Source organism: Erithacus rubecula (genome assembly GCF_903797595.1).
Source record: "Erithacus rubecula genome assembly, chromosome: 6".
NCBI classification, from domain to species: domain Eukaryota; kingdom Metazoa; phylum Chordata; class Aves; order Passeriformes; family Muscicapidae; genus Erithacus; species Erithacus rubecula.
Genome location: NC_136688.1, coordinates 50,198,438 through 50,216,124, shown reverse-complemented (window position 1 = coordinate 50,216,124; position 17,687 = coordinate 50,198,438). Strand labels below are relative to the sequence as shown.

The 17,687-nt window shown below is 37.6% G+C and overlaps 2 protein-coding genes across 4 annotated transcripts in view; both read right to left on the bottom strand.

Annotated features, from left to right (window-relative positions):
- DYNC1H1 (dynein cytoplasmic 1 heavy chain 1) overlaps positions 1 to 2,036 on the bottom strand; it is a 44,585-nt gene extending 42,549 nt beyond the window's left edge. Inside the window, exon 1 of the mRNA XM_079309758.1 lies at positions 1,684 to 2,036. Coding sequence (XP_079165884.1) covers positions 1,684 to 1,954 — 271 coding nt within the window. The 5' untranslated portion in view covers positions 1,955 to 2,036. The remainder of the gene's footprint in view (positions 1 to 1,683) is intronic.
- A 4,634-nt stretch (positions 2,037 to 6,670) lies between these two features.
- The window catches only part of PPP2R5C (protein phosphatase 2 regulatory subunit B'gamma), a 75,140-nt gene continuing 64,123 nt past the window's right edge, over positions 6,671 to 17,687 (bottom strand). For 2 of the 3 annotated variants that reach the window (XM_079309755.1, XM_079309757.1), the window contains 4 exons: positions 16,972 to 17,073; positions 15,062 to 15,134; positions 12,609 to 12,725; positions 6,671 to 9,620 (listed from right to left, as the gene is read on the bottom strand). In XM_079309755.1, coding sequence (XP_079165881.1) covers positions 9,489 to 9,620; positions 12,609 to 12,725; positions 15,062 to 15,134; positions 16,972 to 17,073 — 424 coding nt within the window. In that variant the 3' untranslated portion in view covers positions 6,671 to 9,488. The remainder of the gene's footprint in view (positions 9,621 to 12,608; positions 12,726 to 15,061; positions 15,135 to 16,971; positions 17,074 to 17,687) is intronic. The other variant, XM_079309756.1, reaches the window with a different exon arrangement.

Here is a 17,687-nt window from a genome sequence, read left to right as displayed (position 1 = left end):
ATCAGTAGTCTACTTCATGCTATGCAGTCTCCATGGACTTAAGCTTCAATAATAGCAATGCTGTCAGAGCTTTCCATATGCTGCTGTTAAGTTTGAACACCTGGCTGTTATTCATAAAACCCACTCTGCCCAAGTAACTGCTATTACACCAGAAGACTTGGACAGAAATGGCCTCTGTGCATCATAAATTAGTATCTGGCTTTTGAAACATGAAATGAGTCTCTTGATTTCTTTTTATACAAACATATATAACAATATCTATGTCATGAGCCTGGAGACAACTGATCACTACTATCTTTACTACTTCCAACCATAACCAGGAATAACAATTCTCATGATCCAGGCATGGCAAAAAAGCAGAAATCAACTACATTAATATTAAATGGTTTTCTTTAAATCTTATTAAACACTGCCTCATGAATTCATAAAGGCAGTTGTTCTTTTGTTCTCTTCTAGAATATTAACCCTACTGAGAAAGAAGTCTGAAACCCAGGAAGGGGAAAAAGGAGGATAATCTGGAAATAGGCAAAAAATAAGCAACAATGGGGTATTTTTAAGCAACATCTGAAGTTTATAATGAATATATAGTGAATGAAACAATCTTCTTGATATTTATCTCTGTGTGCATCAATTGCAGGACATATCAGGATGTTAAACCGTTTCTGTTGACAAGTTAAATAATGCATTATGAAATGTGACTTTATTAGGATTTGATATATACAGGAACAGAACCACCTGTTCATTAGAAGTAGTGATCCAGAAGCTTCATAGAATTTTGCAAGCTCACGCCGGCAGGCAGGTAGCCAGCCATCTGCAGACCGTAGAGACTTGTTTAATAGCCTGCATTATTGATGAAACCTAGCTGTATTTTGTCACTGTTCATTAGGCTGCATTCTGTGACAGTTAGAGCCTATTCAGCAACAGATTTGTTGGCAAGTCATTTTCGAAATAAACGTGCAGTTAAGAGCAGCATGTGAGTGACAAAGACACCCAAGCCAGGGTCTCAGTTTAGCTGCAGTATTTCATGCAGCATTTGATGCGGTTCCGAGCATAAGCAGCACAGCCACCAGGCATTGCTAACTCAACAAAGGCACGGCAAAGTCCACATTTTTGTTCGTCAACTACAGGAACTCACTAATTAACCGTGAAACAACGCTTTTTACAGGTCGATTCAGGCTGTGGGTATTTTTCCCTTTATCCGGGGTTTTGGCGCTCTGGCTCTGTTTCAGAGCGGCTGCCCTCCTGGGCACTTCCCGAGCAGCCCGGCTGCCGCAGGAGCGGTGCCACGGCCGACTGACGAAGCACTTTGAGTGCGTTTCCAAGCAGAACGAGACGGGTTTGCGCCCACGGCCAGCCCACAGCCCTGCCGAGCATCCGCCCCGGACCGCAGAACAAAGGCGGCGGGGGAGGCCGGGCCGGGCGGCGGCCAGCGGGACGCACCCACCGCCCAGGCTGTGCTGCGCCCGAGCCCGACAGCGAACCCGCAGTGCCCTGCCCGGCGATTCCCGGCCGGAGCCGCGCTGAGGCGGAGCGGGCCCGCGGTGCCCTGCCCGGCGATTCCCGGCCGGAGCCGCGCTGAGGCGGAGCGCGGCCGCGGCGGAGGCGCGCCCCTCCCACCCGCGGCAGGGCGGCGGCTGCGGCCGGCAGCGGCCATTTTGCCACCGCGGCGCCTCCACTTCTCACCTTTGAGCGTGGAGCGCTCCACCAGCACCGTGTGGACCTGCGGGTCGGAGAGGAACTTGCGCATATGCTCCAGGGCGCCCTTCTCCTCCAGTGCCGCTTCCAGCGCCGCCGGCGCCTCGCCGCCATCCTCCAGCAGCAGCGGCACCAGCTTGCGCAGGTGCTTCTGCAGCACCGACACGTCGGCCACATTCTGCACCGCCGAGCCCGACACCTCCATGCCGCCTTCCTCGCCGCCGGGGCCGCCGCCCCCGCCGCCGCCGGAGTCGGACATGCCGAAGCAGAGGGACACCGGCCGGCACCGCGCTCCGCCCGCCCGGCCGCGCCCCGGCTGTGCCCGCCCGCCGCGCCGCCAGCCCCGCCCGCCCGGCCGCGCCGCGGGGGAGCCTGGGACGGGCGCCCCGCCCCGCTCGGCCCCGCCCGCGCTGCCGCCGCTCCCCGCCGCCCCCTACGCGCAGAGCCATGGAGCGGGTTAACTTGGGAGAGACCCTAAAAATCATCTAGTTTCAGCACGCCTGCCCTAGGCAGCAACACCTTCTACTGGACCAGGCTGCTCAGGGCCCCATCCAGCATGGCCTAGAGCGCTGTGAGGGATGGGTATCCACAGCTTCTCTGGGAGACCCGTTCCTCCATCCTCGCTGTAAAGAATTTCCTCCTAGTAGCTAATCTAAACCTACTCTCTTTCACTTTCAATCCATTCCCCTTGATCTGTCACTACATGTTCTTGTAGAAAGCTCCTGTGTCTTTCTTGTAAGCTGCTTTTAGTTACTGAAGGGTTTCACACAGTGGTTTAATTAGAATTTATTTAGGTTTATTCTGGAAGGAGAGAGCGGGATTTGAGCGGAAAGGGGAAGGCAACAACTTCCCCCCTACTGGCCTGGCAGCAGCAGCCGGGAGTGTTCTGCTGCAGCCTCCTTACCCGGAAGATAAAGCAGGCCCGAGGCTCATTTGTCCGAAGGAAAATAATGTTTATTTCATGTGAAAAATTAAGCCAGAAGCCATAAGGTCAGGTGGCAAAAATTACATATTCCCATGAAGAAAGCAGCAGGACATGTATGGCTTCTTCAGTGAAGTATCTCTGGTGCTTTACATACCCGGCCCAGTCAGCCAGCTGTGCTAATTGGTTTAATGAATCCAGCACCCAAACCATTAACCCCAGTCTTTTGTGAGACTGCTTCCCAAAAGCAAAGGACATAAAAGGAGATGGGAACAAAGAATATATCAGTGAGAAAGGGATTCTAATAAAAAAATAAAGAATTTAAGGATTTAATTTAAAAAAATCCTAAACATGTTACAGCTGTCACTATTTGACTGATTGAGGTATTAGATGAGTTTAACTCACTGCTGCTCAGATGGACAATCCCATTCTTCCTTGTCCCCCAGTCCTCGCTGCCATTTGGAGGTGTCTGGGAGAGGGGAGGGGGCAGTGAAGTTCAAAAGCAACTTCACTGACTCCCCAAAAGTACACTAGGGATTGTGGCTGGCCCACAGACTGAAATTGCAGTTTTTGCTCATATAGGGATAGAAAAGGGAATGTTGTCCCCGAAAGAAAAGCAAAGCAACCATACAAAACTTCATCTGAACCTCCCACGCATTTCCTCAATAAATACACAGGGAAATGCAGAGACCCCCAGCCCAGGTTCTGTTCAGATGTACTGCCCAAGAAGGAAGCTGGGGTGGAATATCCTGCCTGGCAAAGGAAGACCTGATCTGCACACTTCTACACAAGTGTAACTCAGCATTAAGGCTGACACTACACTATGACACTAGAAATGTGGAAAGCCCACCCACATATCCCAACTCCTCCATTTCTATCAAGGGAAAAAGCTCAGGCAAGCTCCTAAAGTATTTATGAGTCCAATTTAACTTTGAAAAGACAGATTTCTTAAATAATAAAAATCTCGAACATTCTTGTCTGGAAGAAAAATTATTTGTTCAACAACCAAGCTTCAACTGCAAGCACCAAAACTAACAGAGTTTTTTGTTTGTTTAGTTTTTTTTTGGTTTTTTTTTTTTTAATGAATCAAACCTATTTAAAGCCCTCCTCTCCCCCCAAGAGGTCAATTTTTTGGTGAAGAAAAATAGTGGTAGATACTTCTCTGAATTCTCTGTTCACAGAATGGTTACTGAGACAGTGTTTAACACAACACTCACCTATTTAAATTTTCCAAAGTCGTTTGCTCACACCTTGTAATTCTTCTACGTGCAGGTTGTTTAAGGATTGTGTTTCATATGAAAAAAAACGTTAACTTTGCATGTCTGTCTGAATTCCACCAAGGCTATCCTGTATCTGGTCTTGGCTGACAGCTTTATAAAGCAGGGAGAATTAGCTGCTTCTTACATCCACATAGTAAGCACCAGTACAGGCCAAGCACCCCAAACCCACAGGTTAAATTAACATTCTGGATGTGGAGATTAAAAGGGTGTTGATAATATTGCTAAGCAATCTAGATACATCTCAAGTGTAACTTGGGCATCTCTTTGGAGGTGAGCTCAAGCAATGGTTCCAAGTCCTGGCATGCATGTTCTTCTGAAGCAGTCATCATCTGCTCTGCCAAACTGTCACAGAATTTTTGTAGTTTACAAAGCAAGATACAGTATCTCCCTGGTGTAAAACTGTTGCCAGGAAAAATGCAAATAAGGAAAATAAGGAAGTAGAAGAAAGGACAGGGATAGGAAATAAAAATTCAAGTATTTCTATATATTGTTGCTGACTTGCAGAGAAAGTATGGTCAAAAATCCCTCAACAAGTCTCATCCTACTGTATGTTTTAAAATCAGAAATGCTTCACATGCAAGAAGTCTTGAATTCTGATATTTAAGTGTTAGATAGTGTTAGGCTACTTGCAACTAAAAGCCAGTGTAGGCAGAGACTTTGTATTCCTTTAATTCTGCCTTCAGCCTTATCTACTATGCTAAGGGAAGCAGGAAGTAGATGCAAATTAAGTTAGAAATTGAAGCAGAGACAAGATAAACTAACTTCCTACACAAGTTCTCTTCTGCAGTCAAAGCCTACAGAGAGAAAAAAGGCTTCACTTTCTCCATCTGGGTGAAAAATAATTTGCCTTGATTTGGTTCTAGTTAATTATTTCCTGGCTGCACAAAAGACCTGGCCCTTATTACAGGCGTGAGAGGCCTTTGAAATCAGCCATACAAAAGGCAAGATTGCCAATACTACACATTTCCATATAATTTAACTAAAGACACGTGTTTCAGAGAATCATAATGAGAATAGGACTTGTCACGATACAAGACTTAATCCTAGCAAATGCAGTACAATGTATATAGAAAGAAAACTTTTTGTAAGTTATAAAAGAAACAACTTCAGCAGGTTTGTCTATACTTAGTATTAATTTAGTAGTATTTGAGACCAAAAACAAAGGAAAAAACCCCAAGTAACCATTAGAGCAAATCACCTCCTTTCCCATCTATAGTCCTCCTGCCTCTTTAATTCTACAGCAAGTGTACTAGAAAAATTACTATGGCAAGGCCTTCATGCTAGCAGGAACCCTCTCAGTGTGGTTTTTTGGATCACAAAAATGCCTAAAACAGCTCAAGGCAATTATGTGACTGCCCTGTCCGCTCCTCACCACAGTGTCACTGCTCACAAATCTTCCTGTGTGTGTGCAGACCCCTGCAGGGTGGGATGAATGCAGTCCCGAGTGCCTGGCTCCAGCTGACAGTGCTGCTCTTCAGTGAGGTGTGCAAGAACAGTGCACTGCTTCCTTTGAGCTCTGCAGTAAATTCTCCCTTGGGAATTTGTTCATACAAAATGTTTAACTACATCAAAGTTTTATTTCATGAATTAAAGACAGCTCAAGCCAAGCCTCCTCATAGAAAAGAAGCTATAATCCAGGGAGACAGGGATATGGTAATTAGAACAGCAGTTCTTAATTAGCTATACACAGTCAGAGGCTCCACAATCACTGCACACAGTAAGCACAAGATCCAAGGGGCAGAAGTGCTCCACTTTTAGGTGGGTGGCCCATAAAAGGATCCAAAACACTGAGAGAACCTAAATCACAGCTATCTCCTGTAAGGATGTTTGTGAGGTGCAGAAAGCAAATGAACACATCTCCAAACACAAGCAATATGTGCTACACTAGCACCTTTCTTTTCAATTCTACAAAGCCAAACTATGAAAGCAATGCCAAAAAAGGCTGCTGGTCAAAGCCCCTGAGACTAATTCCCTTAGAGGGAAAGGATTCAAGGTAATTTCCTGAACAAGCTGGCAACTCAGTAAAGTATTTTTATGTAAAAAATGTCATCGCTGTCAGTATTTTAAAACATTATATTTTGAGCTGTATTTAACCCTGATTTCCAAAAATGAGTAACTGAATCCTCAGTTGTTTCAAAATCGTGTTTTTCATTCACGATTTGGTGAGTTTACTACTCAGCTCATGCAGAAAACTGTTTGTTTCACCACATAAAGACCTAACTTTTAACTCAAATTTTACATTTACAACTCAAGCCAGTAGTCAGATCTTGATCCCAGGCACAAAACCCCCAGTTTCCCTTCCAACTCCCCCAGCTTTATGTGAGTAATTTCCTTAGTTCTTTTGAAGATTTCTATGGATTGCAGAGAAGGTAACTCTTACTGCAGACTTCAGTTTTCCCCTACACATCCTTGCCCACCTGATTATGTATTGAATACCACAATAAAATCCCAGATTTGATGGTTATTTTGCTTGAAGCCTGTCAATACAGAAATGTTACAAGGGAAAAATACTATGGTATGAAAATGCATTTTTCAGATTTGTAGATTGGAGTATTACCAAATTTTAGTACCGATTGCTGCTCTACAGGTAGTCTGCTTTTTCTACTGAATATCAATTATTCCTGCTTTTTTTTCACCCTAATAGCCTTTCCATAATTTTTCTTTGTTTTGTGAAATATATGAATTTAATTTGTACAGATGAATTCTGCTAGCAGTGATAATCTGAGCACAGCCCCAAACACCTTGTGTTAAACTTAATTTCATGATGAGCAAGTAAAATTCACATGTTCTTTATTTGTCCATATAATACACCTTTTTTTTTTTTTTTGAGTTTTAAAATTGGATAAAAGCATATTAAATGGCAGGTGTATGAAGTTCTTCAGAAACAATGCCAGAACAAAAAATTGAATTACAAAATGTTAAAAAATATGTAGGTACATTTGAACTTAACATCCCACTAACGTATAATGTTACAGATATTGTCTAATGAAAAATAATTGTGCCACTTACCTATTTTTGCTGTTTCTAGGAACTTTTTATTCTGTACATAGGACAATTCTGTACAAAATATGAAGTCTACATTTTTATTACTTATTACCATAAAACAAGGTACAATGTATGTACAATATTAAAATGAAGCCATACTAAAGCCACACTAAAAAGACACTTGTAATATTACTTTTGACATTCCTGATGTACAGGTGCAATTTTGGAAAATGGGGGAAGGTATCAGACAGAACTTTATGAAGAACAACAGTCACCAAAATTCTACTTTAATTTTTCTTTTTATTTTGGATGTATTAGTTTTAGAATTGTTTAGTACAAGATTATATGAAATATATAAATATTGATAACAAACATGCTAAACCATTAGTGGTGGTAAGATTTTGGAGTATTGCCTAAGCAAATGTTCAGTGGCCCAAAATTTCAAATATGCCTTTAAAGAGAACTTGAAGCATCTAAATGACCACAATGCTTCTCTTTTTGGTGAGTGTTTATCTTCAATAAAGAATAAAAATAAAATCTAGACAGTGAAAGATGTTCTTATACATTGAGTATCACACAATCAATCAAACACTGATATACAGTGGGGTTCCTCCCCCCCCCCTTGGATAACATAAGAATAATTCCTTTCAGCAATCTCTTGCACAGACATACTGAACACCCAAAAATCAAAGGTAACTGATAATCTACCAGCTAAAGATGGAAGTTCAAACAATGGTATATCAAAATACATAGACGTTGCTTTACACAATTAAAAAAGCACCCTTTTTCCCTCAAAAGTAGAAGGCATCTTTAAACTGTTTTCATATAATTTATCCTAATGGTAAAGCATTTTCTTTTTCAAGTTTTACAGGAAATGTTCTCAGACACAGTGGACATTCCACTTAAAGGTTGGGTTGGTCTTTAAATTTAGTTGTTGTAAGCCAATATTTACCACTCACAATTTTCTTCCAATAGACAATGTAACAAATATTGGAAATTGAATGTTAAATGCAACCAACAAACAGCAGGCACTACATCTGCACAAGGTTACTATGAATGTCTGCTTTGAGCAATATTTTTATTTTTTTATGGATGCAGGAGATGTTATACTTCCTTAAAAAGTAAAACAAAACTATTTTTAAAGAAGCCACATTTTTTATCTCTTTATGCATCAAGACATTAAACATTAAGTTATATCATGTTACTGCCAGAGACAAAAGAAACTAATCACCCATTTAGAATAGCAGAACACATTTCAAACAGCTTGTAAGCAGGATAAGTAAGTCAAAATACTGGCCACCCTGAGAGAAATCAAATATTGAAGACAAAGCACTATATTTTTAAAGAGATTTTCCTCCCGTGCTTTTCCATCTACAACAAAAAGCTCATTACATGCAAGTAATCTTGTGGAATATATAGCAGCATTTGAAGATCATCAGCAACTCAGATGCATTTTCAGTTCACTTGTGAGGTGTATTTGCAGCACATGTGCTCTTTACAACAACAACAAAAATATTTTCACGGTAAATTATGGTCACTATCTCCTCAGCTCTTAGACTCATTTAGAAAAGAAGCAGAATGGAATTTAAGAGTCTGTTCTTTTTTTTTTTCCTTTTATCAATTTTAATAAGCTTATGATGTTGTGTTCATCTTTCAGATAAAAACTGATGCAACTGAAATCACACATAGTATCTGCCACAGAATATTGAACTCCTAGAGCCCAAGAAAAATGCTGAGTATTAAAAGCTCAGATAAGGGAGAAAACAGTGAAAGAGTTATTTTATTGACTTGAAAAAACTTAAAATTAAATTTTATATTTAGTCTATTCCCAGTCATAGTAAACAAATTTTCATTTTAGGAAAAATTCTTCTACCAGTTCATATCTGGAATACTGATGCCATATTATACACTAAAGACTGGAAGATATGGCTTTAAATCTACATAAAGTATTAGGATGTGGTATATATAGATATATATATATATATCTTTACCCTAAGTAAAAGAGAAATTAATTTACAGAATTCTTAGAAAGGAATGATGACTGAGGATTGTCATGAATGTTACCAGTTTGTAAGCCATGTTTCATAAGAAGAAAGAATAATTGTATTTTCAAAATGGCTGGTATATAACAAGACAGCAATAATGTTGAAACAACTGTAAAGCTGAGAAATCCTAGAAAAAGTTTAATAATTATATTTGAAATAATTATACTTTTGAAAACACACATTTATCATTAGTACCAACTATTGGTCATTCAGTTATTTAGACGGAAAGATTTTATAGAATGTTTTTCTCAAATACAACTATAAAAACTGCACGTTATCAGCTAGTTGGTACTATGACAACACCTCCAGAAAATTGTGTCCACTTGATTATAGTCAACCCAATATTCTGCAAATGGAACTGGGTAATTTACCATTGTTTGAACTACTAATCTTGAGCTGCATACTCTATTAAGTTATTGCCTACAGAAATGGGTTGAAGAAAGCTTTTTTTTTGTGTAACTGATTGGTATGGCACAAAAAATTAAGTTCTACTGTAGAACTGAGTCCAGAAAAAAAAAAAAAAACAACTTTTCCTCCAAAATATTATTTTACTGTAATAGTTTAATGCCCATCATGTGATATTAATTCATCAGCTCTGCAATGTGATTCCAAGGCTTTCATGGTATAGATATCCTGAGGCAGTTCTGACTTGCGTCGCACAAGAGGACGATCTTTTTTCTGATCTTTTTGTGCCTGAAATAGAAATAGAACAAAGTTAGCCAAACATACTAATTACTAAATATTACTTAAGAGTGCTCCTTGCCCATCAGTATACTCACAGGAAAAGAAATAAAATCTGGAAAGAAGTTTATACATTCTCCTCTTTACCAGCTATACAGTTTCAAGTATTAAAACCAATTTTTTTGCTAAGAGGAAAACTAGAAACTACTATGAAATTCTAAGCTATTAAGAATCATGACGTCATTACCATTTTACCAATGCTCTCTCAAAACCAGACAATATTCCTAACAAAGCACCTTTAACTTCATAATGGTGTCATTATATAGTTCCCATGTCTGTTTCACCTACTCTCATTTTGCCTTTTTTTTTTTTTTTTCCTATAAACAAGTCCTTACAAATAAAACTGCCTGGCTTTTACTCAACCATTTATTTATTGGTATGTCCAAAGTTAGTGAGTCACAGTGGTCCAATTTGATTGTGGCAGAGCATTCACTAAAAATGCTCACATAAGTCTCATACAGAAAAAAATCCTGATCTACCTTCCTCAGTCAATCACCTCTTTAGTAGGGACATTCTGCTATATTGTCAGGCTCTGGCATAAACCTTAGTTTCACTGAAACTATATAGACCTTCACATAGTTTCTCATTCCTGAAGTTTAATTTAAGAAAAAAAGCTGTCCTTTTGACTGTCTTTTTTTTTTTTTTTCCAACTGGTATCTGTAGTAGCTCTTGTTTTAACACCAACTGCTGATGGTACTTAGCAAAGGATATATAATTGTCTGTCCAGTGTCCTCTCAAATGCTGATGCACAAATGCTGTGTAGCCTGCTTCCTGCAATAACCTAATCCTTAATCAAATCTTTTCCTGCCTGGTGATCCAAACTTATCCATCCTCTTGCAGCCCTTAGTTTTTTCTAATAATAAGAATTCCTGATTTAAAACATTCTATTAGCACTGCTAGGATAAGATCTTTCTCTTTGCAAACTTGACTTATAACCTTTTACTCATCTCACTTCTTTCACACTTTGTGAGCAAGGAAAGGGAAGAAAGCATGCACTTGGAAAGACAGCTGAGGAATGCTTGAGCAGTTTCAACCTAAGTTTCAGAATTTTGTTTACAGTTTATTTTCCATTAATTTCATTTTTTTACGTCCCCACCCTTCCTCACAATCATGGGTGGTGGCAGATCAAGCTCATTCATAGGGATATGATGCAGTAGTTTTCCAGCTGGAATGCTACCAATGAAGCTGTATATAGGCCAAACTTTATACCTCATGGTTGAATTCTTTGTAGAAAAGAATGTAAGACCTAGATGAGAGTCCTTTGTTCTAATCTGGGCTGACATTAATGTTTCTGCATTTTATATTGTATAATAATGGCCCAAATCCTCAAACTCCTCCAGTAGCTGGGACTGGGAATTTTGTTCTTAACGTCTTGTCCCAATAATGAGCACAGAATTCTACTCTGGCTGCTTTTCTTCTAGAACTGATGTTACACCACTCAGACTTAGGAAGTAGGAATTTTAATGCCCTCTGGCCAGGACAGAAAGTGAAGGTCTCATAAACCCTGAGAAAATATTTTGTTAAGTGTTAGGAAATAGCACAGTGAAAGATGGACACTATGATCAACACAACTCTATAATTATGCAGTACTCATTTTTTCTAAATAATTTTGTATCCACCTTTCTCCACTAGAACAGATTCTAGGCTCTGGAGCAAGTAAAAGCATGCCCCTTTCTCCCTCATGTAGGCTAAGCTATCCAAGGTATGAAGAAAAGCAGAGGTTTAGAAACTTTATTCAACCTGGTGCTCTTCACTGACTAGTTCTATCCATCATTCCCACTCAGGGTAATGCTACTGTTGTTCATTGCCCTGGAGAGGGATGTGATTCAGCCACCAAGGTTTACATGTAATGCACTGGGACATAGGCAATTGTTTAAGTAACAGCAATCCCTGAGTGTGCCTTAGAGGTATCGCAGCATTTCTTTTAATTTCAACCTTCACCCAAAATGCCATGTAACAAATAATAAGTAAAATATAATATTGCAGGATAATGACAGTAGAATTTTTACACAGTAATTTACGAGCTTAGGTTGACCACATGCTTATTTTTATTGTCTTATACACTAAGGTTCAAATTAAGGATACATTGGTTCAAATTAACAGACTTTATGTCCAAACTCAACTGTTCTTTCTGGGTCCATTTATCTAAGTTTTGACTTTGCTGGTTTAAGAGAGATTTATAGTACTATGTATTACATATTTCTTCCAGAAATCTTAATGATGCTGCAATGTTACCTGGCATCTCTCCATTTTCCACCAGCTCTAAATTGAAATCTCTAGTTTCAACATTGGTATTATAATGCCACTTAACTGATGTTAAATTAAAAAGTCATGAATATTACTGAGAACTAACTAAAGCCAAAAAAGATGAAAATAACCTTGAGAGTCCTCACCCGGCAGTGGGTAACAGAACCTGACAGATGGTGGACTGAGGAAGAAGACCCATGAATGGCAAAACACACACTTAACATATTTTTTAAAACTCAAGAGCTTTAACCACTATGAAGGCTCTGAATAACAAAAAAAAAATGAGTAAAATTTAGTTAGATTCTAGTGCTGACAAGCTTTTCTTATGAAAAATCTAAACCATTATATAGAGAAGAGATTAGAACATGATGTCATAGATTTTAGCTATAGCACATACTTGAAGGATAATCATTGCTCTCATAAATGACACAAAAAGCTATTTCTAAGTGAAAATAAAAACAAAATTTCTAAGAAGAAACCTTAAAAGAGACTACAGCAGATTCACAGGGATTAGAAATATAACACTATTTCTGGCTGCTACACTATCACTTGAAAGTAGCAGCCCTGATGAAGCATATTATTATAGAACAAATGGTTACTGGGCTGAAAATACAAGCCAAATTTAGGATTATCAGCTACTTTAGGAAATTAACTCATAAACTGGAGTACTTTGTCATCTTCACAAGGCTTTACCTGACAAGCCTCTTCTTTCACTGTCTTTTTCAGCGTCTGCAAATCTTCAATTAAAGGCCCATCTGTTTCCATTGCAACAGGACTGTTCAGCAAACTCGTGTCACTGTATGTTGGGTACTAATAAAATGCAAAATGTTAAAAAAAATCATTCTTAGTTGCAGTAACTAAATACTAGGAGTGTATTTGAGCATTTGAATGATATGACTAGTTATTTAACTTCAATATTTAATGCTTCCAGGGACTAAGTAATAGATTTCAGAATGGAACTCCAATACTTTCACACTTGGCAGAAATATCCTGCTGAAAAATGCAGTCAGCATTAAAAAAGAACATAGTTTGATTATCTCAGACTCAATTTTAAAATACTCAGATTTTGTCAGTATTGCATATCTACTTTGGCAATCAGTTATTTGAAACCTTATTAATACATAGTCAATTGCTCTGTGAGCAATGTAGTAATCCAAACACAACCATTTTATTTGCTGATGCAATTTTGTTTTGGAAGAAAAAGTACACTGTTAAAAGACCAAATATATCTAATACACATTTAATATAATTTCAAACCAAAATATAAAACTTTTCTGTCTTGGAAAAGTAAAACAACTATAAAAGTCTTATAGGAATTTTTAAAAAACCAAAATCTTGGTTGTCCAGTAATCTCAATACATCAGATCTTATTTTAATTCAGATGAGGTATATATTGTTTTGAATTCAGAATTTATTCACATGCACACACAGACTTTTTCATCAGTTTTTCCTCATAAATATTTTGGTATCTGAGTGTACAAATAACTTAATGCAGATGAGAAAGATTCTTTTAAAACCTAATAGCAAGGACTTATAAATATAATTATAGTGATGTAAAATCTTATATTGTACTTTTCTGTGATGCAGAATCAGGAACAGCTCTGAACAAGAATCATCAGTCATTAGACAAACTAAAAAGTTAACAAACATTCCAGGAAAAAAGAAACTCTTAAAAATCCATTATCTAAAGCATTAAAAGCATTTATATCCTTATGTGAAAAGCATTTTATATCCTTATGTCAATTCAGTGGAGCATTCAATAATTTTAATTTTAAATTTCTTCCAAATATTAGCTTTCTTCAAGCAGACAGACTATGCAGAACATATTGTATACGGGTGGTTTTAACCAGTACAAGAAAATATATTTACAAAAAATTCCTTGGAAATAAAAGGAAACTGATACTGTAGAACTCTGAATTTTTGTACAACTCAATCCACTTATTTAGCCAAACATGTACTAGCTTATAATTTGTGATAGCAAATGACCATGAATATGAAGAACTCTTCAAGCAAGACTTTTGTATGACTTATGTCATTAGAGAATGTTTTGGAGAAATGTTTTGTTGCTCAAAGTCAATTATTGCATTCATATGAATAGTCCTTTTTGATTAATGTGATTGATCTGTTGTCAACTGGCATTTCATTAATTTTAATAGATTTTACTCAAGCAGTTTAGTAATTGTTCCCTGACAAATGACCTAAGAGGAAAAAAAACCTACTAATTTCCTCTTAGAAAAAGAGATTACTTCATGCTTTCTGTTTTAGAATAGCACTGAGATCAGAAAGTGTCCCACTTCTGTTTACAGAGTACCATTTCTCCCTCTTTCACCACTTTAAACTCAGCTAGATGGTGTTGGAAATGCACAATACATTAAGTTTCTTGTTACAGTATAATAGAATTCTGGCTGCAAAGCAATTAAAATGCTTGGAGGTTTTTTGTTCATAGCAGAGAACTGTATGATTGAGACAAAAGAAAACTGGCAGCAAACTCCAAGCATATGAAGGGGGGTGGCGTGGGGAACCCAAGCCAAACCATTTCCTTCTCCCATAATTTCAAAATACAATGAATACTCTAAAGGACCTTTGTTTGTTTATCATTATTTGAGTCATATCAAATAATGCTGGACAGGATGTTTCCCTTTAGGAAAGGCCTGAGGAGCAAGTTCAGCAGCAGACTGGCCCAGTTCAAGTATGAGAACAAATGCATCAGACAAGAACATACAATATTACTTTAATCCATTGGACACAAAGGAAAACTGACCAGTCAAAACTCACAGTTGGCAGCAAGATCTCTTTTGTAATGCATTGTTTGCAAAACAGCTTTTCAAGAGAAACCAATTATGGCCTCTCTATATTTTTCCATAATTTTTGCACAATAACTTTTCAAACCGCAATATGGTATAAGTCCTATTATAAGGAAAGGAAAAGGTACTTCATATCATACTTTTCAGAAACCTTGTTTTTAAAAAAATAATTACTTGCACAAGAGAAAGGTTACAAGTTTGAAAAGTACTTTTATTGTGTATCTTTCACAATACAGTTGGTGAAATTCCTTTATTTCCATGATCAGTCAGACCTGTTTTCCCCACTGATATTTAACAGAATTAGAGTATTTAAACATGATCATGTTAATCTTTTCTAAATACCTGGGGATTTGATTTGGCTAGATTTTCTATTTTAACCCATGCTTCTTCCCGTTCCTTCAATTTTAGCTTCTCTCTGAAAAAAAAAAAAAATCATACAGAAGTAAAAGAACTCAATAAAACAAATTATTTAGCTATACCTGTCTGAGTCTACTGCCTAAAACGACACTGTTGACAGGATAATTTGCATCATATCAATATCCCACAATTTCAGATCAACATTAAACAGGAAAAACCTCAAGATTTTTTCATGAAAGCAACAAATTGGCTGATGCCAGTTTATCTTTAGTACTCGTATATTGTTAAAAGTGAAAATTAAAACAAAGTAGTTTTGATCCAGGCTGAAAGCATATAAATTTTATTGATAGTATTAGAGTCTTATATTGGTAAATAAGAAGTCAATAACTGACCATGAAAAGGGCAGAGAATTTTACTTGTCAGCACAATGGCTTCATGTAACAGGTTAAAGGAAAATGTGCCAGAGACATTTTGAATTGAACTCTAACAGTACCCAACAAAACCATGCTCATTCTAGGGAGCAGCAAGCCCAGAGGGATAACAAAAATGCTGTTTTAAACAAAGTAGAAAAAGTTTGTTTCCTTATGCCTAATGCAATTTTAAAATGTTAAATCTAGGAGTTTTTTTCCTTCCTTTCTTAAAAATAAACATTTTCTTGCAGACACTAGAATGATCACCTGTCTTCGAAGGCTGGTAGAAATTAGAACAATTTTGAACTAAGAGTGCTAAAAATGCTCTAAATGCACAGAGCAGATAATCCAAGTGTTAAGAAAAAAAAGGAAGAAAAAAGTTATATCCAAGCACATACACAATTTGCCTCCAGCTCTCAATTACGTTAATTCAAGGTGGGAGGTAAGAACCCTTAAACAATCCCCCTTTTCAGTTCTTACATAGTGAGACATTTTTTATTTTGGTTTTGTATTGCTAGCTCATTGCTCAGCACTGCTTTAGTTCACACTCAGAACATCACCTAAAAAATTTCTAAAAATCAGAGAAGATTTGATTTCTTATTTAAAGGGGTTCCACTTACTTGCAAATCAGGCAAAAGAGAATTAAAACCTTTTTTTGAAGAGTCAGTGCTCATATTTTGTCATCTATAAATACACACACCTTAAGAATTTTTTACAGTACAAGCTCATTTCTTCTTGAATTCTAATAAGGAACTTCAAAACTTGGACACACCAATCTACATTGAGAATATGTACTATCTCCAGGATATCAGTTTAAAAAAAAAGTAGTCTAACCTGTACCACTACTTGAAAGAATCCCTGTTTACCTTGAAATTTAAAATGAAATTCAAATCCAGGTATTTTCAGTATCCACTATCTGCTTTCAGCCCTTAAAATGAGACTGAAACCATCAATACTTCTGACTTCTCTATTGCATTTTAGCAGGATTCTTCCATCAAATAAAATTTGTACTAGAGACCTGCACTACAGTAGAATAACAACTTGATTTCAGGTAACTTTTATAATAATACGAAGATATGCTAACACGCCATGCAATGTTGAAAAATACTGAGAAAGTATTTTGGGACAAACTGAGTGACAACATGAAAGGACATAACACTGGGTAAATAAAGCATGCAAAAATAAACACAGGATGTAAAGTAAACTGTTTAACAGATCCACTACACTGGGCTCCACCATTAGCAGTGTTCCTCTCAGAAACTTGATTTTTAGGAAGATGGTGACCCCAGAAGTATAAAGTCTAAGCCTACATGACACACCTTATTGTTAAGAAGATCTAAGTTCACATATAACAAGTCAACTTTGACACTGCTGTACTGGAATCAAATGGGCAACTTTCCACTAATGGCACAGTGGTTTTTCAGAGCTAAAGCACTCTGAACAAATTACTCAAGAACAGACAGACACACTGACATGAAAACTTACTTCAGTTTTTCTGCTTTAAATTGCTGTGTGCAGTCATCGAACAGTTTTTGGTTCATCTCCATGAAGAGTTTCAGAGCATTGTATATCAAGCCATGTATTGTCCTATAAGTAAAACTTCTGGTTGAAACTCAGAGTACTTTAAACTTTGAAATCTACTTTTTCTGGTCAACAGTAGCCAATAGCCTACATAACTGGAAAATTACATCATTTCAGAATATGTGGAAACAAAATTAATTAGTGGAAGTTTCAATTTACCCACAAGAGGCCTAACACCAGTACTAAAATCACCAACTTTGAATGCAGTTTTCTTACTCTGTAGTACTATCCATCACTTAAAATTCTGATGTTTGAACTTCACTCTTAATACTATGTGTATCAATACAGGGCTAGTTGTGAAATTTAGTAGCTGACACTAATCCCATAAGTGTTATTAGAGAAAATACAGTATGACATTAAAGATCTTGATGTAAGTAACTTACTGGCAACTGATAAATTCAAGAAAAAAAGAGTTAGTGATTAAGAGGAGTGTAAAAAAGACCCCATTGCTTTTCAAAACTGCCACACAGCAACAACACTCACTTCAACACAATTATGCCAGAACTCTTTGTTAGAAAGTTGAAAACATCACCAAAATTACAGAAAACCAATCTGCTTTATGAGGCACTTTTACAGACTAATTTACAGTTCCAGGCTATAATGTACTGCTGCTCAAAAAT